Source organism: Saccopteryx bilineata, chromosome 1 (genome assembly GCF_036850765.1).
Source record: "Saccopteryx bilineata isolate mSacBil1 chromosome 1, mSacBil1_pri_phased_curated, whole genome shotgun sequence".
NCBI lineage: Eukaryota > Metazoa > Chordata > Mammalia > Chiroptera > Emballonuridae > Saccopteryx > Saccopteryx bilineata.
In genome coordinates this window covers 320,024,035-320,049,827 of record NC_089490.1, presented here as the reverse complement: position 1 = coordinate 320,049,827, position 25,793 = coordinate 320,024,035, and the positions used below count along the sequence as shown (strand labels likewise).

Genomic DNA, 25,793 nt, shown 5'->3' with positions numbered 1-25,793 from the left:
TTTTAATCTTTCATAAACCAGGGGAGTTCTCATTTATCCTTAGTATATTAGGATGCTTCTAGTTGCAAGTAATAGAAAGCCAAACTCAAATTGATTAAAACAATAAGAAAATTTATTGGCACTCATGACAGGAGGTAGAAGTTTTAGTTGGTTGATCTAGTGTCCCAAGTTTTATCCAAGGACCAAAGTTGATTCTATCTCTTCACTCTGTTATCTACAATGTTGGCCATACCCATATTCATTGTAGTCTTAGGCTGTGTACTCGAATAATAGAGGCTAAATGCTTTCTTGTTCACATATAACAGGAGAAAGAACTAGCAAGTCTCTACAAATGTCCATCCTTTCATCTGGTTTTGCCAGTTTAGACCATATAGTTACTCCTGCCAGAAATTATCATAAGAAGATTGCCATAATTTGATAGGCTTTGACTTAGCTTCCTGAATCAATCATTAGTGGGGTCTGGTGAGATTGCAAGATGGACATAGACTAATCAGGGCCATCCATATAATGAGGGATTAGTTACCTACACTCTATTGGGACAGGTGGAGTGAATATTAGGGAATTAATCCCAAAGTTCATTTAATCTTTATCATACATTTTCTACCTTTAAATCAATTTTCAACTAATAAAAAATTATTTGTCCCAATCATAGTAACTTTTAGCCTCTGAAATCTACATTTTATGTCTATGCTGGATTATGTGAAGTAGCATTATGTAGTAATAAACAGCATGGAGTTAAAACTCAGATACTCATCCAATCAAGAATCAGAATTGAACCCCATGCCCACTATTGGAAAATTGTGCAGCCTTGGATGAGTCATCTGAACTTTCTGAGACTCAATCTTCTTATTTATGGAAAAGAGGTGCCAATACCATATTTGCTTTTAAGGTTAGAGAGAAAGCATGTGATGTTTAGCATGATGCCTTCTACTTGATAGGTGAGTATTAAGTGATTATTATTTCAGCATTCCTTTTTTTCATTTTACATGAACTCCCCTTAAGATATTGTTTGTTAAATATGCCAAAGTAGTACATTTTTTTTCACATCTATTATCACATCTATAAGGCTTAATGTGGTTTATAGGTTCTTGTTTATATGTAATAAAGGTTCTTGTTTAAAAACAAAATGAAGCATAGTGAGGTCATATGACATTGTTCAAGTTACTGAGCTAGTGAGAGGCATAATGAGTGCTAGATAGATAGTTATAAAGTACTTTTTATATGAAGTGCCCTAAGTAGTCCTTGAAATAATGATATAAGATAAATAGTATAATTTCCTTTATACAATGTCAAGAAACTGAGACTAATAAAATTCTAAAACTTGCCCAAGGTTCAGGAAACATGCACAAAGTTCTTACATAAAAAGTAAAAAGTGGAATAAGATTTTTCTGATTCTATCCAAATATCTTTTCTTTAGATCAGTTTTTATTGAAATAGAAGGTACATAGAAACTTCCTAAGCATTTTATATAAAATACAATTCTAAGCCCTAATCAAAGAAATTGCAATTTTGTTGCTATTGAGAACAGTCAAGGAATTTCCTTTTTTTCTTACAAACATGCCAGAGATTTTGTTATTCATTAAAGTCTGAAAGACACTAATAGCCTGTTTTGTTGTTGTTGTGTAGAAACATACCATGATCAGATGAGTAGCTAATTAATAGCATTTAACAAGGAAGAGAGTCTAACATAATTGGAACCCTCCTTTTTAACATACTGTAAAAGACTTTATTTTGGAATGCTGTTAAGATTTTGTAACGATATATTACTCTTTCTCATATTTTGATTCATCAAAAGTAAAAATGTATGCTAGGCTGTTAGTAAACAGTATTCATTCAATCATTTATTGCAAATCTAAATTTATAACAGACTATGTGCTAACTACTCTACTAGGCATTGGGAATACAGTAGTGAGCAAATTACAAGCAGGATTCCAGCTCTTCTGTAATGAAAATACAGAGAGGAAAGCCACCATTAATAAAAGAGTCACAGAAATAAGTAGAAAGCTCCAACTGCGATTTCAACTCTGAAAGGTACATGGTATTATGAATGTATAACGAAGTGATTTTATCTAGGCAGGGCATCCAGAGAAAGTCTCCTCCAAGAAAGTGAAACTAAAGCAGAGATTTGAAATTAGAAGCTTTCAAGGTGTTAAATATGCAAAGTGAAGAGGGACAAGAATTTTATGCTGAAAAAGCAGAATACATAGATGACAGACGTAGGTAGGTAGGTAGATAACAACAATGAATATAATGATAATAAATAAATTGATATGATAAATGGTAAACATAATTTAATTAATTGAAAACAAAATTGCTTTTGAAAAAATAATTTGAACTGTTTACCTCTTGTTTCAATTCTTAACTGCCCCTGGTTAAAAAAAAAAAAGAGTTGGTTATTTTTGTGGGATTGAGAACAGTAGGAAATGGTCACTTAAATTAGGTTAGTAAGTAGTAAAGAAACCGAAGAAAGAACTCTAGACTTCATGAGGAACATAGGATGGTAAGGAGGTATCTGGGGAAAAGTTAAAGAGGGAATGTTGCAATATTATATGAAGTTGGACTTTGCCAATCTAGTTTGTCAAAAACACGTCAGCAGACATTTTTTTCCTAAGCAGAAATATACTATCAATAACACCATGCTTTCTAAATAAGGTTGTACCATAATTCTTTATAATTCTATTCTAAAAATGAAAACCTCCACCATTAGTTATTTTTAATTGAATTGACAATAATCAGTTAATAGGTAATAATATATGATGAGCTATAGGAAATCTATTCACATTATTGATCATTACTTTTTAATGAAATGTTTTATTGTTATTATAAATGGGTTTTTTGTTTGTGTCAATGGAAAGTAGTTTTTTGCTGGACAGTTTATTGCATATAATTTAACTATATGATTAAAATATAAAAAAAATTTTGAGGCCTGTGTTATTGAGTTTATTTCTCCATGTTAATCCAATCCTCCAGACAGTAGTTACATCTCTTCACTCAGTATTAGAAGACATGTTCAGGACCTTACTTCCACGAATGACTGCTATGCCTGCCTCCTTTTCCCAAAACATATTCCTACATGTTTAGAAGTAAGAGATGTCTGTCCCCAAGCAATATTGATGGACTTAAAAATAGAACGAATACTGTGGCATATTTACTAACATAGTTTTTAATATTTTAGCTTTAAATAGTTTAAAGAAAAAAGTATGCTTAATATTTGAATCTTATGTTTAATTTTTCACATAAATTTCTATGTGAGAAACATAATGTGAAAGTCCTCAAAATCAAATAAAAATGAAAGCAAACTGAATAGATTTTTCAGTGTAAAAAAAAAAAAATAACAGACGAACAATAGGGACATTTGTAGAATCAGTAGGTATCAAAATCAGGCAGAAAATGGGATCATATGCAGATGAGGAAGAGCCAGGTGAGCTGCTGCACATGGGGAGTGAGTCTCAGCTTTAGGAAGATGGTTTTAAGAATTGTCCCTCAAGAAGGGTTGGACATTTGCTCCATAAGAACTCTAAAGCCTGGCACCACAAGTTGTTATCTAAAAGGAGAATAGGCAATAATTTTTTATGAATTCAGTATTCAATTTACTGTTTGTTACCACATTAATTTGTCGTAATTTGCTTTGAACAAAAAATATCACTCCACTGGCTGTCAAGAATAAAGCTGACCCCTGCTTCACCTCCTTTTCCCTCCAAAACAGGAGAACTGTTTCGGTCTGGGGTTTGTTTGTTTGTTTCAGGAGGAGGGGGAGGAGTTTTTCTATCTCGAGTACTCCTTCCTCATCTGAAAAATAATATGGTTGAACTAGATGACTCCAGTTAATTTAAAATTCCAAGACTATGTAACATAGCTTTATGAGGTTTTTCTTTGCTGTCACCAGCATTACAATAAAGCCTATTGTTATGCTGATGACATGAAGGAAAAAAAATCTAAATATAGTAATTGTTTTTTCAGCTTTAGAAGTCAATAGCCTCTCAGGAGAAGAAAATTTTCTAAAGTCAGAGAATGAGTCAATGTGAAAGCAATCTAATAGCAAGTTTAGAGAGCCCTTGGTTGAGGACAGATTGAATTCATAAGAACACGGTTCTGGTAGGAACTTTGTGCCTCACCATTGGCTCAGACATCTTCACCATGAAGAAGGAGGAGACTGTGCCATTTGTCTAAAACTTTTTTCAAATCAAGTCATTATGTTAGTGATCCTATGTAATTGCACTGTCATAGGGGATGAGAAGAGTGGGCCTTACCAGATGTTGCCCATCTGACACTGTGTCATTACAGTGAAGTATAAAAGTGACAAGATTTCTGCTAAATGAGTGGCATCTGTATAACATTCAGACACGAGCTACTGTCACACATTTGTAATTTCTGGAATATTTCTCTTATTAATCTATTTCCAAAGATGTCTTCTGTAAATTAGCTGTAAAATGTTTTGAGAGAAAATTTACTTCATGATCCGACCAGTCAAAAGGTGGTTAAAAATATGCCCATCATTAACAGCTTTTATAAACAAAGCTATGGATTGTACTAACATTATATTAACGTGCTTTACTCCTTAATATATACAGGAAGCTAATTGGAGGCAACATTCAATACAAAATGTCTAAAAATATACTTTTTTCTGTAGATAAAATATTGATAAACTAATACTAATGCAACTATAAATTTCATTTTTACTTTTATTTTGGTTGAAAATTGCATATAATCTGTCTTAAAAAGTAAATCAAATTATTTTTTTCAGAATAGTTTTATAATAACATATTTATAAAAATATTGCAGGTTATAAGAATTTAGAAAAATTATGTCCATTGTAAGTTTCTAATAATAATGAGTCTTATTATTAAATTATATAAAGGTTTATATTCTTTATTCAGGGAGCTATTCTGTCAATTTTATATCACCTTTCTCTAAGCTTGACTAAAAAAACTTAATTTAAATGTATTTTGATTTAACAACAAAAAGGCTATCATATTGGATCACTATCCTATACAGCAATTATTTTAAAACATTCTTTTTTTTTTATAATAAATTTTTATTAATGGTAATGGGATGACATTAATAAATCAGGGTACATATATTCAAAGAAAACATGTCTAGGTTATTTTGTCATTAAATTATGTTGCAAACCCCTCGCCCAAAGTCAGATTGTCCTCCGCCACCCTCTATCTAGTTCTCTGTGCCCCTCCCCCTCCCCCTAACTCTCTCCCTCCCTCCCTCCAATGTCCTCCCTCCCCCCACCCTTGATAACCACCACACTCTTGTCCATGTCTCTTAGTCTCATTTTTATGTTCCACCAATGTATGGAATCATGTAGTTCTTGTTTTTTTCTGATTTACTTATTTCACTCCTTATAATGTTATCAAGATCCCACCATTTTGCTGTAAATGATCTGATGTCATCATTTCTTATGGCTGAGTAGTATTCCATAGTGTATATGTGCCACATCTTCTTTATCCAGTCTTCTATTGAAGGGCTTTTTGGTTGTTTCCATGTCTTGGCCACTGTGAACAGTGCTGCAATGAACATGGGGCTACATGTGTCTTTACGTATCAATGTTTCTGAGGTTTTGGGGTATATACCCAGTAGAGGGATTGCTGGGTCATAAGGTAGTTCTATTTGCAGTTTTTTGAGGAACCACCATACTTTCCTCCATAATGGTTGTACTACTTTACAGTCCCACCAACAGTGAATGAGGGTTCCCTTTTCTCCACAGCCTCTCCAACATTTGCTATTACCCATCTTGTTGATAATAGCTAATCTAACAGGAGTGAGGTGGTATCTCATTGTAGTTTTGATTTGCATTTCTCTAATAACTAATGAAGCTGAGCATCTTTTCATATATCTGTTGGCCATTTGTACCTCTTCCTGGGAGAAGTGTCTGTTCATGTCCTCTTCCCATTTTTTAATTGGATTGTTTGTTTGTTTGTTGTTGAGTTTTATGAGTTCTTTGTAAATTTTGGATATTAGGCCCTTAGCAGAGCTGTTGTTTGAAAATATCATTTCCCATTTAGTTGGCTGTCTGTTTATTTTGATATCAGTTTCTCTTGCTGAGCAAAAACTTTTTATTCTGATGTAGTCCCATTCATTTATCTTTGCCTTCACTTCTCTTGCCATTGGAGTCAAGTTCATAAAATATTCTTTAAAACCCAGGTCCATGATTTTAGTACCTATGTCTTCTTCTATGTACTTTATTGTTTCAGGTCTTATATTTAGATCTTTGATCCATTTTGAATTAATTTTAGTACACGGGGACAGGCTGTAGTCGAGTTTCATTCTTTTGCATGTGGCTTTCCAGTTTTCCCAACACCATTTGTTGAAGAGGCTTTCTTTTCTCCATTGTGTGTTGTTGGCCCCTTTATCAAAGCTTATTTGACCATATATATGTGGTTTTATTTCTGGGTTTTCTATTCTGTTCCATTGGTCTGAGTGTCTATTTTTCTGCCAATACCATACTATTTTGATTATCGTGGCCGTATAATATAGTTTAAAGTCAGGTATTGTAATGCCCCCAGCTTCATTCTTTTTCCTTAGGATTGTTTTGGCTATTCGGGGTTTTTTATAGTTCCATATAAATCTGATGATTTTTTGTTCCATTTCTTTAAAAAATCTCATAGGGATTTTGATGGGAATTGCATTAAATTTGTATATTGCTTTGGGTAATATGGCCATTTTGATTATATTTATTCTTCCTATCCAAGAACAAGGAATATTTTTCCATCTCATTGTATCTTTTTCGATTTCCCTTAACAATGCTTTGTAATTTTCATTATATAGGTCCTTTACGTTCTTTGTTATGTTTATTCCTAGGTATTTTATTTTTTTTGTTGCAATCGTGAAGGGGATTATATTTTGAGTTCATTTTCTAATATTTCATTGTTGGCATAGAGAAAGGCTATGGACTTTTGTATGTTAATTTTGTATCCTGCGACCTTACTGTATTGGTTTATTGATTCTAATAATCTTTTTGTGGAGTCCTTCGGGTTTTCGATGTATAGGATCATATCATCAGCAAAAAGTGATAGCTTTACTTCTTCTTTTCCGATATGGATGCCTTTTATTTCTTTGTCTTGTCTGATTGCTCTGGCCAGAACTTCTAGCACCACGTTGAATAAGAGTGGAGAGAGTGGACAACCCTGTCTTGTTTCTGATTTAAGGTAGAAAGTCCTCAGTTTTATGCCATTTAATATGATGTTGGCTGATGGTTTATCATATATGGCCTTTATCATGTTGAGATATTTTCCTTCTATACCCATTTTGTTGAGAGTCTTAAACATAAAATTGTGTTGTATTTTATCAAAAGCCTTTTCTGCATCTATTGATAAGATCATGTGGTTTTTGTTCTTTGTTTTGTTGATATGGTGTATTACGTTAACCGTTTTGCGTATGTTGAACCATCCTTGAGATTCTGGGATGAATCCCACTTGATCATGATGTATTATTTTTTTAATATGTTGTTGTATTCGGTTTGCCAGTATTTTGTTTAGTATTTTAGCATCTGTATTCATTAGAGATATTGGTCTGTAGTTTTCTTTCTTTGTGCCATCCTTGCCAGGTTTTGATATGAGGGTTATGTTGGCCTCATAGAATGTGTTTGGAAGTATTGCTTCTTCTTCAATTTTTTGGAAGACTTTGAGTAGAATAGGAACCAAGTCTTCTTTGAATGTTTGATAGAATTCATTAGTATAACCGTCTGGGCCTGGACTTTTATTTTTGGGGAGGTTTTTAATAGTTTTTTCTATTTCCTCCCTGCTGATTGGTCTGTTTAGGCTTTCTGCCTCTTCATGACTCAGTCTAGGAAGGTTGTATTGTTCTAGGAATTTATCCATTTCTTCTAGATTATTGTATTTGGTGGCATATAATTTTTCGTAGTATTCTACAATAATTCTTTGTATATCTATGATGTCTGTGGTGATCTCTCCTCTTTCATTTTGGATTTTATTTATTTGAGTCCTGTGCCTTTTTTCCTTGGTGAGTCTTGCCAAGGGTTTGTCAATTTTGTTGATTTTTTCAAAGAACCAGCTCCTTGTTTTATTGATTTTTTCTATAGTTTTTCTGTTCTCTATTTCATTTATTTCTGCTCTGATTTTTATTATCTTTTCTTCGGCTGGTTTTGGGTTGTCTTTGTTCTTCTTTTTCTAGTTCCTTAAGGTGGGAAGTTAAGTGGTTTACTTCGGCTCTCTCTTGTTTGTTCATATAGGCCTGAAGTGATATGAGCTTTCCTCTTATTACTGCTTTTGCTGCATCCCAGAGATTCTGATATGTCATATTTTCATTTTCATTTGTCTGTATATATCTTTTGATCTCTGCGCTTATTTCTTCTTTGACCCATTCATTTTTTAGAAGTATGTTGTTTAGTTTCCACATTTCTGTGGGTTTTTCCCCCTCTTTTTTGCAGTTGAATTCTAGTTTCAAGGCTTTATGATCAGAAAATATGCTTGGTACAATTTCAATTTTTCTAAATTTGCTGATATTGTCTTTGTGGCCCAACATATGGTCAATTCTTGAGAATGTTCCATGTACACTAGAGAAAAATGTATACTCTGTCGCTTTGGGATGAAGTGTCCTGTAGATGTCTATCATATCCAGGTGTTCTAGTATTTTGTTTAAGGCCACTATGTCTTTGTTGATTCTCTGTTTGGATGACCGATCTAGAGCCGTCAGCGGTGTATTGAGGTCTCCAAGTATGATTGTATTTTTGTTAGTTTTTGTTTTAAGGTCAATAAGTAGCTGTCTTATATATTTTGGTGCTCCTTGGTTTGGTGCATATATATTAAGGATTGTTATGTCTTCTTGATTCAACTTCCCCTTAATCATTATGAAATGACCATTTTTGTCTCTGAGTACTTTTTCTGTCTTGTAGTCAGCATTATTAGATATGAGAATTGCTACACCTGTCTTTTTTTGGGTGTTGTTTGCTTGGAGTATTGTTTTCCAGCCTTTCACTTTGAATTTGTTTTTATCCTTGTTGCTTAGATGTGTTTCTTGTAGGCAGCATATAGTTGGATTTTCTTTTTTAATCCATTCTGCTACTCTGTGTCTTTTTATTGGTAAGTTTAATCCATTTACATTTAGTGTAATTATTGACACTTGTGGGTTCCCTACTGCCATTTTATAAATTGCTTTCTGTTAGTTTTGTATCTAGTTTGATTCTTCTCTTTTGTTTTTCTATCATTTGTTTTTGTTTGTTTGTGTTCCATACTTCTTTCCTCTGTTGCTACCTTTTTTAAGTCAAGTGTTTTTGTGGTGGTTTTTTCAAGGGTGGTTACCATTAAGTAATGAAAAGGGTACCTACCATATTCATTGTAGTACCCTATTTTATAAGTATTTCTGCACTTCATAGTCCTTTGCTACTGTTAATCTCCATCCTCTCCCCCCCTTTTTTTCCTTTGTTGTCACAGTTTAAGTTTGGTTTTATTGTGTTCTTGGTGGAGCTGTTACTTGTGGTGTTGTTTTCTTTTGTTCTTTAAATCTGGTTGGAAAACCCCCTTTAGTATTTCCTGGAGTGGGGGCTTTCTGTTGATAAATTCTCTCATCTTTTCTGTATTTGTGAATGTTTTTATATCTCCTTCATACTTGAAGGATAGCTTTGATGGGTATAGTATTCTTGGCTGAAAGTTCCTCTCTTTCAGGGCTTTAAATATTGGGGTCCACTCTCTTCTAGCTTGTAGAGTTTCTGCTGAGAAATCTGATGATAATCTAATAGGCCTTCCTTTATATGTTGTACTCTTCTTTTCCCTGGCTGCCTTGAGAATTTTTTCTTTGTCATTGGTTTGTGTCATCTTTATTATGATGTGCCTTGGAGTGGGTTTGTTGGGGTTAAGAAAACTCGGTGGTCTGTTTGCTTCTTGAATTTGAGGCTTTAGTTCCTTCCACAGGCTTGGGAAGTTCTCGTCTATTATTTGTTTGAGTATATTCTCCATTCCATTTTCTTTCTCTTCTCCCTCTGATATACCTATTATTCTTATGTTATTCTTTCTGATGGAGTCAGACAATTCCTGTAGGGCTTTCTCGTTTTTTATTATTTTTGAGTCTCTTTCTTCTTCTCTCTGTTGTGCCTCAAGTTGTTTGTCTTCTATTTCACTAATCCTATCTTCAATCTGGGCTGTTCTGTTAGCTAAGCTTGTTACCTCGTTTTTCAGCTCGTGAATTGAGTTTTTCATTTCTGTTTGATTTGTTTTTATAGTTTCAATTTCCTTGGTAATATATTCTTTGTGTTCATTGAGTTGTTTTCTGAGCTCCGTATATTGCCTTTCTGTGTTTTCTTGTATATCTCTGAGTATTTTTAAGATTTCTATTTTAAATTCTCTGTCATTTAGCTCCAAGGCTTCCAATATGTTAAGTCTTTTCTCCATAGATTTTTCCACATCTATTTGTGTTACCTCTCTTTCTTTTGTATCCATAATATTCGATTTCCTCTTTCTTATCGGCATCTGAGGGTGGTCTTGTTGATAGCACTAATTAGAATTAATAATGAGTAAAAAGTAAAAAAAAAAAAAAAAAAGTAAAACACCCCCCCAAAAAAACAGTAATAATTTATTATTTCCCCCTTTTTTCTTTCTTCTCTTTCCCTCCTCTTCCCTCTTCAGGGAAATATCGTGCCTATAATGGAGGGCCTGATTTGGGGTGAAGAGTTCAAGGGGCAAAAAAAGGGAGTAGGGACCTACTAAATGCAAAAAAAAAAGAAAAAAAAAAAGGAAGAAAATCTTAGACAAGCATAAGATGATTTGCTTGTAAGTGATGGTCAACTAAGAGAAATAATGAGAGGGATAAGAGGGAACCAGAAAAAAGGAACAAAAAAGAATAATAAAGAAGAAAAAAATAAAAATAATAAGTAGAAATCTGTTGTATTAAGTGGAGCGAAGATTAAATACAATGGAGACCTTGGGTTGGGAGGACCCAAAATGCCACAAAAATAAACAAACAAGAAAAAAAAATAAAAACAAAAGCAAAAATGAGAAATAAAGCCAAAAAAAAGCCTTGAGTCCCAAATTAACTAATTTGTTCGTGATTGAGGATTATATGGGAGGAAAGTAAAATGAGAAAAGAAAAAACGAATAGAAAGGAAAAAATAAGAAAAAGAGAAAAACGAAGGAAGAAATAAAATAGGAAGAGAAAATAACAAAATAAAGCAAGACAGAAAAAAACAAAAAACAATAGAGGAGAGAGTGAGAGTTAAGTGTTTTGGAGTATAACCTTAAAGGAGGGTGAGGATGAAGAAGAGAAATAAAATGCAACACTCATGGGTAGTGTAGTTCAAGAAAGGGGAAGCATAAGATGGGCAGAGAATAGAAGGACCGATGTGGAGGAAATAAAGGCAATAAGACAGAAGAAACAAACAACAACAAAAAAAAAATTAGTGGATCAATTTGTGAAGTCTGTGGATTTTTCTTGATTTTGAGAGGTTAACTTCTTCCTTTTTCTTTTCTCTCCCTCTTCCTGGTCGGTGACTCTGTACCCCAGGCTCTGCCCCTGTGTCACACTTAGGTAGGGATTGCAGTTGATGGGATTCTATGGCAATGTCATATAATTGGCTTTAGTCTTGTTGGTAGTCACGGCTTGTTGGCATTTGCAGGGTACAATGATGAGAGAGTTTGCTTTCCTGGATTCTCTCTCCTAGTCCCCCCTTTCTGAATTAGCAGCCTGGTGATCCAGCTATAAGGCTGCAACTGCTTCTGCCTGGGGAGTAAGAGGCTCAAAGAGCTGGGAAATCCCCACTCTATCCCCACTCAGTGCAAGGCTTTGGGAAAGGCTCTGACAGTCAGGGCCTCCAGTTTAATCAGGTGGGGGTGGGAGTCAATTGTTGTCAAGGTGACTGTTCAGCGCCTATCATTTAGTTGGACCTCTCAACCCAGGCTTTCCACACTTTGTAGCCTGTTTTTGCAGGGAAGAAGAGGCACTAGTCTCTGCTTGCGACTAGTGTAGTATAGATCTTATTATCTGCCAAGTCCTTCTTGTTAGCGTTTATCCCTGAAGATGGAGGCTCTATCAATCAGAAGTTGCCCCCGCCCCTTTAGTGAGAGGCACTAAAAAATATCACGCCTCTTGTCTTGGATCGCTGAACTGAGAGAGATCTTATCAATTAGAACCGAGGGTGCGCAGATTTCATGGGTTAAGCTAATTTCAGTGATTGGGTTGCAGCTGTGCTTCCGAAGGTATTTTAGGCTGCCTGCACGCGCCCCTCCCCCAACGCTTGATTGTTAGCTTGAATGGCTGGGTGAGGTGCCCCGCCCACGGAGAGAATCTCCCAAGCCTCTCCCGCTCGCCCTGCCGCTGGCGGCTGGATCGCACCAGGCGCAGGATAATGGAGCACCTGGGTGTGAGGGCCAGTAGGGCGCTCTGGGCGCGTGGAATGCCCAGGGCACGCGCGCGAATGGGGTGCTCCGGGCACCGGTGGCTGGCGACTCTCACTCGCAGTGTGCGGGCCGCTGGGAACGTCAGCGGTGCCCAACCGGACAGGGCGCGCGCGCGGTGGCTCGCGGCTCCCAAATGTGGGCTGACTCACCACAGGCGCACTTCCTCACGGCTTGAATGAACGTTGCTGTGGTAGATTCCTCCACACTCTCGTCTCTCAGATTCAAGTGATAACAGTCCTTTCGCTATCAGTTTGTGTGGAACTCCAGAATGCTCCGAGGATAAATTTTTGTTTCTAGTTGATAAATTTGTTGTGATTTAGGGGAGAGCTGTCGGACGCGCTGCTCACGGCGCCATTTCCGTGATGTCACTCCCAAAAACATTCTTTAACTTGTTAATCGATAGACATTTCAGACTCAAAGACTCTTCTTTTTTTTCCCATTTTTCCTTACATCTCTTCGTCTATAAATATTTACTGAGGGCCAATATATGTCAAATGCTATGTTGAATATTCATACAAATGGAAATGATAGAAAATAATTATAATTAATGTAACAACTATTATAAAGCAATGTAAAATATACTCCCAAAACCCTTGAACATCACTGCCTGACTTGTTTTTTTGTAAAAAGAAATCTGACTTTCACTGGATTGTAATACAACGAGGCCTGGAACATTATTTTGCCCTCTTGTAAGCCATTTGTCCGCACTCACTCCACCTTTCACCACTCAGCACAGTATTTTGCACATACTTGGCATTCAGTAAACATGTAGTTACACAGAATGTACTTAGACTTGGACATGCATATCATGATATGAAGGCATTCTTTAAATTAATGACTTTTAAAAATAATTATAGAAGTAATACATTTTTACTGTACACAATTTGAAAATCCAAACAGTTATAAAGAATACAATTTAAATATGTACATCTTCACTTCTATGCAATAACTACCATATACACTTTAATGCCTTTTCTTTAGTGTTCTCCTTTACATGTTTGGCAAATTACCATTATTATTCATATTTATGTACAATGTTGCATTCTACTTTGTTTTCATTTAAATTGTGATTATTTTCCATATCATTAAACAGTTTGCTATATTAGGCAGTTTAATGGCTGCTTAATATCAGGCAGTTTAATGGCTGCTTAATATTTTATCATAAGATTTTATGATTTGAAAATTACATGATTATTGGACAGTTCTTTATAATGGTTAATTATAAATAATAGCACAGCTATAATCAGTATTCTAGATATATAAACCTTGTTCACTGATTATTTTGCTATGAACTGTATTTGAGAAAATAGCCCCATAGACAAAAAATATTTAGGGGTATCAATTACATTGCAAATTTTAGTTTTTGTTTCAGCTGAAGTTTTAAAAGAATTATTTAGAGTAATTACTTATTATATCCTATTAAAATAAATATAATTTTTAAGATAACTAATTTAAACATTTCATAGAGCTTTAATACTCCAAAAGGCAAATAGCTTTATTTAAGTTCAAGTTATTTTTCACAATATTTTCTGTCACACATAAGTGGTTGTTAATAAATGCCTTTTGCAGATGTGACTAAATGTAATAAGTAAAATTGAACAGAATAAATAGAACAATACAGAAGAGCTCAACAAATGAATTATGTTGGTAATTATTCCTGTTTGAATACATTAGCTGAATTTCAAGTCTGTTTTCATTGCATCTTGAAGATCCTCCTGACAAGTTTTCTATCTAATAGAACAAACTTCCAAATGAAACTGTTTTGAAGTCTGTTCCAATTATCCATTGCTGCCCCCAAACTTAGTGATTTGAAACATCAATCTATTATTTTATCTCATAATGTGGGCAGCTGACGGGCAGAGCAAGGTTTTCACTTGGGATTTCTCATGCATGTGAGTCTTGTGGTGGCTGAAGCTTGAGTCATTTGATGTTGTCATCACTCACTTTCTGGTTCCTGGCCTGGGTTGCCTGGAATAGCTGGGGGCCACTTGGACCTCCCACTCTCTAAGAGTCTCTCCAATTGGTAGCTGCAATTTAATCAAGTTTCTAACTAGGCAGCTGGATTTTCCCATAAGCATTCCATGAGCCCTGGAATGAAGCTGCATTACTGCTTACAATCTCTCCTCAAAAGTCAAGCAGTATCAACTGCTACACATCTCTTTGGGTCAGAAAGTCATAGGCCAGCCCTGATTCAAAGAAGTGAAGGAAAAGTAGTTGTAAGGCCAGTGATGTCCACTGTGGCCCTGGCCCTGTCAGTTCCCATTGGATTCAGGCAGATTGGTAAAGGAACTGTGGAGTGGAGCCAGAAAGTGGTGGGCCATTCCACTTATTAAAGTCTCGTAATGGATGAGCAAGCAGGCAGAGAAGACTGTTTCTCTTTCTTACCCTGAACTCACCCAGACTCACAAGCCCTCACAAGCAAAACAACACTCCCCATCCAAACAGGCCTGGCCCCTCAGCACTCCCTCTCTCTCTCTAGCTTCTCCAGCAAAACCGGCTGGGGGAAAAAGTCTTTCTCTGGCATACAGCAGCGAACAATTGCCCTTCCACCAAGCAGTCAGGCAATCCACAATTTGCAATATGCCACCCTGAGGGCAGACTTTACCCAACAGTAGTCTTTACCTTTCAACGTGGGAATGACCTGCATGTACAGGCAGGAAATGCAGTGATGATGGCCACAGCTGCCTCAATATCCTAGATGGTGTCATCATATGCCATCTCTATCTCTATCACATAAGTTAGGTGTACTTTACCTAACACATGCTTTTTCTTTTCCCTTTCTTCATTCAAATGAAATGACTCCCTAGGTTAACAATTAAAAAAAGCTCAGAACCGAAGGGCTAAATCTCAGCTTTGCTGTTCACTAGCATAGGACGTGGGCTAATAACTTCTCATTAGAATGGACTCTAATATCCACTGCCTTAGCATAACACCTAACATACAATGAGGTTATGTCTAAGTGACTGATTTGTCATTTATTGACCAAACAATCTCTTTGAGATTCCATTTCATCCTCTATGAAATAGAGATAATAAGATCCACCCTAGTGAAATAGATATTCATGAACAAGTTAATGTTTATAAAATACTAAGTATAGTGCCTTAATACAGTATGGTTAGGTTATGGTCACTGTTAGTATTGTTAGTACAGTTAATAGTCTTATCATCATTATAGTTACTCCTCCATATCCTTGTGCCACAGTCTACTAACTTGTTAGACATCTTTTTCAGCACTTAGATCTCTTTTATTTTCCTCATCTTATCCATAGCCACCCTGTGAATGCTTCGAGCATTCATACGGTGACACATCAAACGTTCTCTTCCATAAAAGTCCTCAATCTTTTCAGCTCTAATAAGGCTTCACTCCAGGTAAACACAAATTCTCAGTACCCTACAAATTGTGCAGTTATTTTCTCCTCACAATAGATTTCAACTATTGTATTTTCCCCTCATCATAGCCTGGTTTCCTTGAGTCCTTTCTAGTATTCCAGTCTGTCAGCAGCATTCCGGCTTCATGACTCCCCAGTCCACCTTGACATCCCAGTCATTCATACATTGGCATCTTTGATAAGAAACCATTTCCAATTCATAAACTCCTAAACCTGAATGGACCCTATAAACTACTGTACTTTCTCTGGCCCTGGTCCTGGCTTTCCAGCCTTACCTTGCTAAGTTCATCAGTTCCACTTTAAAATGATGCTACTGAATCAAATTGGAACTCCAATATTATTCCAAAATATGTGTATACCGTGCCTTTCCTCCTCTATCTGTGCTCATTGTAGACATTGCCCATTTTTCTCTAACTCCCAGTGCCATTTCCACCCAACTACATTGCTTGTTGGAGATGATCTTCTTCTTTAATGAAAAAGGAGGCACCTTGCCACATGAGCTTTTTTAAATCTCTTACTGCCATCTCAAAAGCTTTTTCTCTATATTCTTTGTTTCTTTCTCATTTCTCTCACAGGAGAACTGCCAATTCTCATAATTATTTTCTACACTTTTTCTCACAACCCCAACATTTTGTCACCTTCCTGATGGAATAGTCCCTGTCTTCTAAATCTTTGGTTGCTGCTGTCTGCTGTTGCTGCTGCTGCTTCTCAGTCTTGGTAAAAATACTATTTTTCATTTCCTAAAAATGCCACTTTCCCAATGAGGTTTTAAAATTTTTCTATCTCTTTGTCCCTTTTTTGCTGAAATTCTCTACCATGAAGTTTTTTTCTTACCACCACCATCTCTTTAGCAGTATACCATTTCTTAGCTTCTTACAAGTCCAGTTCAGCCCTTACTGCTGAGGCTTTGCAATTACCAAATCCAGACAGCAATTTACAATGTAAGAACTATCAGTAATTCAAAAAATAAAGTACCTAAAATTTTTTCTATTTGAAAGTTAACACATCCTTGCAGCTTCAATTGTCCATATTAGGAAATAGAAGAATGTCAATAAGAGAACTGATTTTTAACCAATAAAATGTAAGTACATATTTTTAAATGCTATTAGAAACCACTATTTTAAAAGTAATAATACAAGGAAATACAAAGATATATTTCTCCTCATGTCAGATTATGGTTGTTTCTTTAAGCTGGAGTCTACATACATGTACATAAATTGATCATCATTGTTCTACACCAATTTTTCATGATCAGAGGGAAATAATCTTCTCTGATTCATTGTACCTCCCTCCAATAACAATAGTAATAATTTGATCACACTTTCAATTTCCCCCCTAAAATATTTATGCCTCATTTGTAGTATTTACTTGTCCTTGGTCTGCACAACCATTATTTCAGAGCCTTTCATATCTACCAGTTAGAGCTTAAGCTTTTTGATAGTTACATTACACTATTTGTAAATTTTAGGTTTCCTGAACAGAAAAAGTGGGCCCATACACCTCCACCCTTTCAGTAATAACAGATTCATTTTGTGCCTGATAGCATCACCTGTCTCTGGTGTTGCCTTGATAAGCTGTGTTTGACTTCAACAGCCAGAGTTAACATTGACGTTCTTTTGTTTGTTTCTAATTATTTTTTCTTTTTCTTTAAAATATAATGCTAATTGGTATTTGCCTCCAAGCACACAGTATTAGATGAAAAGCAATTCTATATATAGTAATGTTACCCCCAGAAGTAATAACAGAAACCAACTTGCATCCCATCACTTTGTACTTCCAATTTTCATTATTAAATATGCACTTCATTAAGACAATGACAGAGTTTGATTCGATTCTCATGGGAAATACAATTTCTCATGGCTCCTCAGCATGACCTGTCCTTAACCTTATTCGTTTTCCTTTGTCTGTAGGTCCCCCAGGACCCCCAGGAATAGTGATTGTTGAGGAAATCACTGACAGCACAGCCACGCTCTCCTGGAGCCCAGCGGCTGACAACCACAGCCCAGTCTCCTCCTACAATCTGCAGGCTCGCAGCCCATTCTCCCTGGGCTGGCAGACGGTGAGAACAGGTAAGAGGATCTAAGGCAGTATCAGATGGAATCAGAGCAGCTTCCTGTCATGAGCTATTTTTGCCATTAATTATGTGCTCACAATCTCAGTAGGATTATTTTTGATTCTTGAAACTGTTAATTATTAAATATTAACTACTATTTGCTTTTTAAATAAAGCTATCTTGCTTTCCTCTCTTCTCTATTCCCAGGGAGGGACCACATTATTTATATTGGTTTGTTTGCTTATTGAAATAACTTAAACTCACATAGAAGTTACAAATATAACAGAAGTTTCCTGTGCTTTATATAACAAGGGTATAATTATCAAATCAGAAAACTGATATCGGTGCAATGCTATCAGCTAAACTACAGACTATATTTGTACTTCACCAGTTTCTGTGTGCAATATTTTAGCTTACAGTGCTATAAAATTATATGAAATTTTATTGTATACATTCAACATAAAAACCAAGATAATCAGAGAACTATTATATTTTCCAGTTCCTTGTGCTACCTTTTTATAATCATACACACAAAAAAATCTAACATAAAATTACACTACTTAAAAGAATGCAGTATTTTAATGCCTACTTCTAAGATGTTGGAATTATATTTATACCATTTAAAAAAATCATTTCTTCATAATGGTTTCCATTTCATATTATAACTAAACTCCTATTTCTTTAAATGTGGCTACTTGCAAGGATACGTGACATTACACTCTTTTGATAATTACTAAAAACTTAAGTTGGTATTTGGAAAGTGTACAGTGTCATACAATGTCATCTTCAGATACAGTTGTCCATACTGAGTAGGGATTTGTGATTTTTTTTACTACCTAAATATAAAATCAATTTGCCTGTTTAGAAGTTAAATATAAAATCAGTATAATATCTGAGTGTAGTAACCATAAAACTCAATTAACTGGAATGTTACAGGAGTGAAGTGGTCCATTTTGTTGCTTAAATAAATTTAAGAAGAAATTTATTTTTGTGTGAAAATTTATAATTTGGGGCAGAGCAAAGATATTCATTTGCATGCAAAATATAATATGGTTTTTCTTGATATTAAGTTCCTATATTAACTTATAGAACTCAGTATAATCACTGTTATAGTGTACTATACATGTCCACATATTTATCTCATAATGTATATAATTGTGGGTATTGACCTCATTCCTGCCTTCTTTTTAACCCTGTGATACCTCTGCAGACCCTATAAATTGGGGGAATCACTAAGTTTGGTAGATATTTCTGGAAAGGAAACACATTCAAGCCAAATAAAAAGATTTGCACAAGAATACTTATAACCTCTGCCCAATGCTCCCATATTATCCTGCGTGACAGCCCAGATCTATTGCTCTGTGGCCAGGAAATGGATTAATCTCCACATCTGGTATTATGCACTCACCAAATCCATTCTCCTGCCCACTGCTATGCTGCTGGCCCACTGTTGCCTCATGGCCTATACAACTTACTACTTGGGGAGTTTTCCTGTGGATACATTGAAAGACATGTGTCCTTGCTCATCTCATGCCCATGTTCGTGTTCCTCTTATCTTAACTCGTCTTCCAATCCATGGTATCTAATCCTCCTCCTACTGCACTCATAGTTTCCTAGTTACTCTTAATTCATTGATTTCTCACATCTTGGTTCACCTGTGTCTAATTTTTGTTGTTTAATATATGACAAAGAGAAAATAGATGATAGATGGATAGATAGATAGATGATAGATAGATAGATAGATAGATAGATAGATAGATAGATAGATGATAGATAGATGATAGATAAATAGATGATAGATAGATATGAATAAACTTTGAATTTTTTGGAAATACTTTTTTAAGTTGGGATTTTTTTAAATTCAATTCACTGAGGACTTATTTTTTTAAAGAAATCTATGCTCACAAAGTATCTATAATAAAAAACATTTTCCAGAAATATATTTCTATAAGTGATCAATTTTATTTATTTGCCCTTGACAATAATAGCAAGATGTTTCCTCATCTAATGAGGTTACTTGTTTTTTTAAGACTCCGTGTCTCTTGGGGCTACTGCTCCAGGCAAGCCATTCTGAGGCAAACCTGTCAAGGACCTGTCCTCAGCTTTTGTGTGCTCTAATGTAGCTGTTCTCAGTGCATTCTGGTTTTAGTTTGTAGCACAATCTGACCACAACTTCTTTCATGCCTGTAATAGGAAAAGAAATCTTTCTAGAACCACATCAGCTCCACTGGGGCAGTGAACTTTTAGTTTTTATAGTTGCTCCCTCATCTAAAACAATTTCAATGGAGATAAACTCTAATTCATAAAGCTCTATTAGAATTTTAAAAATGAGTCTGGAGTTTGAACTCTCTGATATAATTAATGGAATTCATAAGGTGGTATTTTAAAAGCACTTAGGAGTCCTTCTACATCAACACAAATACAAAGAATAGTGAGTTCCTTATTTTTGGGAAATGAATGAATGAGTTGCAGGTGGACCTTATAGCTGAGCAAACTTGGAATTAACATATCAATACTGCCTATCTAAAAATAAGACTTAGGTAACTGTGAAAAGGACTAATTTATTCATTTTGAAGAGAGTGTGCAAACAACAACCATAAAAAATTAATTTCACTTGCAGACCCCTTTTCTGGTCAAATTACATTTGATTTGGAAACCTGACTTTCTTCTTCATATTATTAAGCAGTATCTGCTTACCTAGTTTTTACTATGTCAATTTAGGAATACCAAATCACTGATCATTATAGAATTGATTTGTCATTGTTTAGTTAATTCAAATATGTTCATTTACTGTTCTTTCAGCAGATATGTCTTCTACCTAGGGATATGTTTTCCACAGATTGATTGACTGATTGATTAAATTTGTCACCTAGAAAACTTATTTAGTTTACATTTAGTTATTTAATTAAATTCTTAGATGTAATTATTTTACTAGGAAGGGCATTTTGACAGGTTTCTCCTCTTGGTTTAATATGGGATCCTCCACTGTCTTTAGTTGTTGTGTGTTCTCTCTGAAGCAGAATATTTTCTTTGAAACCAGCTTATCCTCATTCTTTTAGAAGTAATATCTTTATAAAATAATACCTAAAATGCTTTAAAATACTTTGGTATACATTCTCCATTATCTCCAATCTCCACAACATTATATTTGAAATAAAAATCCTAATTTTTATTTAAAAAGTTTCTCATTCATGTCATATTGCATGTTATTTCATCAAAATATTGCCCTGGCCAGGTGGCTCAGTGGATAGAGTGGTGTCCCAGTGCACCAAGGTTCTGGGTTTGACCCCCAGTCAGGGCCCATATGAGAAGCAACCAATGACTGCACTATAGGGAAGAACTAAGTGGAACAGTAAGTTGATGCTTCTCTCTCCCTTCCTCACTCTGTTTCTCTCAAATCAATGGGAAAATTTTAAAAATATATTAATAACTTCAACTCATAGTTTTTACAGTTATTATATAGCCCTTATAAGTAGCAATGAGTTTAAAATTTCTAAATCTTATTTTATTTCCTTCTTAAAGAAGAATTAGAATTGAGGATGGTGGAGAGGATGTGAGTTAAGGTAAGGAGTCTTTAAAATCTATATGGTTAAGAAAATAAAAATTTATGTAGCTTTGGGAGGAAGATATTTTTATATTTTAAGTTAATTTTTCTTTTCCACATAAAGCCTGAAGAATAACATCAAAATTAAACAGAAATTTTGCCAATTTTTATTACACTTAACAATTTGGTCTAGCCTTTTATTCATTAACGAAAAATTTATTGAGTAACTTTCAGCTAACGTTCTAGGCACTTAGAATATGAGAGAACAAAACAAAACTAAAGTACCTACCCTTGTGAAGATTATATTCTCATGAGTGAAGACAAACAATAAAGAGAGACCATAATAAACAAGGGAAGTATATAATATTTTAGAAGTTAAGGAATGAAAAAACAAACTAAGTATTGTAAGGAGGATCATTAACTACTGTGGTAGGGAGAGTGCATTATTCTGTGTAGGCTGCCATAACAAAATACCACAAACTTAATGTCTTAAACAACAGAAGTTTATTTCCTTGCAGTTCTGGAGGCTGGTACCAAGATCTCAGTGCCAGCCAATTCAATTTGATTCCTGGTGAGACTTCCCTTCCTGACTTACAGACAGCAGCTCTCACTGTCTTTACACAGCAGAGAGAGGAAGCAAGGTCGCTGGTATCTCTGCTTTGAAGGTCACTAATTTTACCAGATCAGGGCCCTAGCCTTATGACCTCATTTAACCTTAATTACTCCCTCTTTTTAACCTAACTTGAATTAATGCATTAAAGGATAAGACTTAAAATCAATCCTCCAAATGTCTTTCCATTAATCTCAAAATGAAAGCCCAAGTCCTACATGACTCGGTCCTGCTATTCTCTTTTCAGACTCATCTTCAGCCATCTCCCTAAAACTCACTCTGCTCCTGATTCACTGATCTTCTCATGCTCCTGCAGGAACTGCTTCTTATGCCTTTGCACTACTTACTCCTTCAACCCGGGATGTTTTCCCCTAGACCAGTGGTTCTCAAACTGTTTGCAGTCAAGACACATTTAAAATCCTACAAATAATTGTGGGCACGCTATATACAAATTTCTGAGAAAATATATTTTTTTCTGAGAAAATAAATTAATATATATATATATTATAATAGTTAAGTCAAATGTTAAAGAAAAAAAATATAAAATCCAAGGGTGCTTTTATGGTAACTAAATGAAATAAATACAACAAAATTAAATTTATTCTGACATTAAAAAACATTTTTATGTTACATTTTTTGAGTTATGCTTTTTAGAATTTATAAAAAAAGAGGGGTTAAAAAATAAAAAAATGACAAAAAAGTTATCTTTTTATATATAAACTAGAAAGCCCGGGGATCATACGAAATGACCACTGTTCTAGATATTATAAATTGTAATTAAAATGATTTGTGCAAAGGTGTCTGCTAATTCAAACTGAATTACCCAGGGCAGGCGGTGAGGACGCCCCTTTGGTTACTGCCCCGCAGGGTTTCCCCCTTCTACTTGTTTAATTGCTTAAAGTAGAGTGCAATGAAGGAAACCACTGGCGGTACATTTCTTAAGAGCCACCGCTAGCTCAATAAATAAAGATGATTTAAATAATAAAATGTTAATTCACATGTCAAAGATCTCTTTGTACACAACATTTCTTGTGTAGATCTTTCCATCATTTTTAAGCTCGCCTTGCAGAGGACCATCAATTATTTTTAATTTTACATCCCTTCTTTCACAAACTCTTGAACAGGCAACATAAAGTTGACCGTGTCCCAATGCAGGCTCAGGTAAAAACATGCCAACACGCTTAAGCGTTTGGCCCTGAGACTTATTGATGTTCATAGCAAATATCGCTGGACCAGGCAGTGGTGCAGTGCATAGAGCATTGGACTGGGATACAGAGGACTCAGGTTTGAAAAGCCACAGTCACTGGCTTGAGCACAGGCTCATCCAGCTTAAGCGTGGGGTTGCTGGCTTGAGCGTGGGATCATAGACATGATGACCCCATGTTCTCTGGCTTGAAGCCCAAGGTCGCTGGCTTGAACCCAAGGTTACTGGCTTGAGCAAGGGGTCACTCACTGTGCTGTAGCCCCCCAGTCAAGGCACATATGAGAAAGCAATCAATGAACAACTAAGGAGACTAAGGAGCCGCAACAAAATATCGATGCTTCTCATCTTTCTCCCTTCTTGTCTGTTTGTCCCTATTTATTCCTCTCTATCTCTGTCTCTGTCACATACACACAAAAAAAGAGAAATATCATATAATTTCACCTATATGTGAATTATAAAAATAAAGAAACAAAACAGAAAAAACTAATAAATACAAAGAACATTTTGATGATTGCCAGATGATAGAGTGCTTAGCCAGAAGAGTGAGAAAGGGAAGGGATTTAAATGTACAAATTGCCAGTTATAAAAAAAGCCACAAGGATGTAAAGTACAGCATAGGGTATATACCATATTTTCCCATGTATAAGATGCTCCCATGTATAAGACACACCTTAATTTGGGGGCCTGAAATTTAAAAAAAAATTTACTTCATAAAGTTATTGAACTCAAATTTTATTCATCATAAAATTTATACAAGTGTGAAAAAGTAGGCAATGCAAGTAAAATAATCTACAACCACTGTATAAGATGCACCCAGCTTTTTCAGAAAAGAGTGCATCTTATACATGGGGAAATACGGTAGTCAATAATATTTTAATAACTGTGTATGGTGTCAGAAATGGATACTAGACTTATGTAATCACTTCATAAGTTTTATAACTATTTAATCACTATGTTGTACACCTAAAACTAATATATTATATGTCAACTATAATGGAAAAGTTTTAAAAACTATTTTAAAATAAATAAATAAATTTAAACCTGCCAGCTATAGACTGTATTATGTTCCCCCCTGCCAAAAACTTTTTAAATATTGAAGTCCTAATCCCCCAACCCTTCCTGTGACTGTATTTGAAGATGGAATCTCTACAGATATCAAATAGGTAATTATATTGTATATGAGCTGGAGTATATTGAGTAGTGAGTTTGTTTCATGCTCACTAACCCTGGGGAGTGAGTGTTTTTTTCAAAAAAATGAAGTTAGTTCCAGTTACAGTTTTATTAACTTAAAATCATGTTTGATAATTTATGGAAACAAGAATATACATTTGCCTTTTTTAATGTTGTCGATTAAACATGTGCAGAGTATAACATGTACGATTATACTCTGGATGGTCAGGAGGCACAAAGAAGTACATGAACATTCGTACTACTTAAAGGGTTAAGAGAGAGATTTAGAATAAAGATATAAGTTGGGAAATTACTGGCATGCAAATTGCATTTCAAACTACAAGACTTCCTGTCATCTCCAAAGATATAAGTATAAAATAGCCTGACCAGGCAGTGAAGCAGTGAATATAGCATCAGACTTGGACTCAGAGGACTCATGTTCAAAACCCCGAGGTCGCCGGTTTGAGCGCGGGCTTACCAGCTTAAGTGCAGGATCACTGGCTTTAGTTTGGGATCATAGACATGACCTCATGGTCACTGGCTTGAGCCCAAAGTCACTGGCTTGAGCAAGGTGTCACTTGCTCTGCTGTAGCCCCCTCCATCAAGGCACATATGAGAAAGCAGTCAATGAACAACTAAGGAGGTGCAACGAAGAATTGATACTTCTCATCTCTCTCGCTTCATGTCTGTCTGTCCCTATCTGTCCCACTCTCTGTCTCTCTCTCTCTGTCTCTGTCACAAAAAAATAAAAAACTGTATAAAATAGAGTATAAAAATCAAAGGCTGAAGCAGTCCAATAATAAAAGTTTACGGAGTAGAGCAACCAGCCAAAGGAAACAGAGGGAAAGCCACCATTTAGTTAAAAGGAAAACCAAGACAGTGTGATATACTAGACGACAAAAGAGTAAAGTCTATCAAGGAGGAGGAAGTAATCAACTGTATCAAAGCTGATCAAAGCTGTCAAGTATGATGAGGACTGCACATTGATCGTTGATTTTAGGAACATGGAGATCATTGATGATTGTGACAATAACAATTTTATTAAAATGGCTTCAAGAGATAATGGAAGAGAAATTAATATAGGCAACTCTTTCAAGAAGTTTTGGTACAAAGGAAGTAAATAAATCAAAATATTCTGAAATCATAAATGTCATATTTTGCTTTTGGTTAGAGTGGGACAAGGGAAAAAGAAAGAAGGTCAGGATGACCCTACTAAGACTTTGGCTATAAAATCTGTAAGACTGCAATTGTCATACACTGAATAAGGAATACTACAGCAGTCAGTAAAGGACCTTAACGTTGAGAACCTTATCCAAATAGAAATATCTAGGCCATAGGCAGTTTCTCAGTGGATAGTGCATTGGCCTGGTGTATGGATGTCCCAGGTTCAATTCTCAGTCAGGGCACACAAAAGAAACTACCATCTGCTTCTTTCCCTCACTGTCTCCCACTTCTTTCCCTCTTCCTT

General features: G+C 35.3%; 1 protein-coding gene across 2 annotated transcripts in view; it reads left to right on the top strand.

Moving 5' to 3' along the window:
- CNTN5 (contactin 5) overlaps positions 1-25,793 on the top strand; it is a 1,332,234-nt gene that overhangs the window by 1,227,653 nt on the left and 78,788 nt on the right. For both annotated transcript variants that reach the window (XM_066253673.1, XM_066253671.1), the window contains one exon: positions 17,655-17,813. In XM_066253673.1, the coding sequence (XP_066109770.1) occupies positions 17,655-17,813 (159 nt within the window). The remainder of the gene's footprint in view (positions 1-17,654; positions 17,814-25,793) is intronic.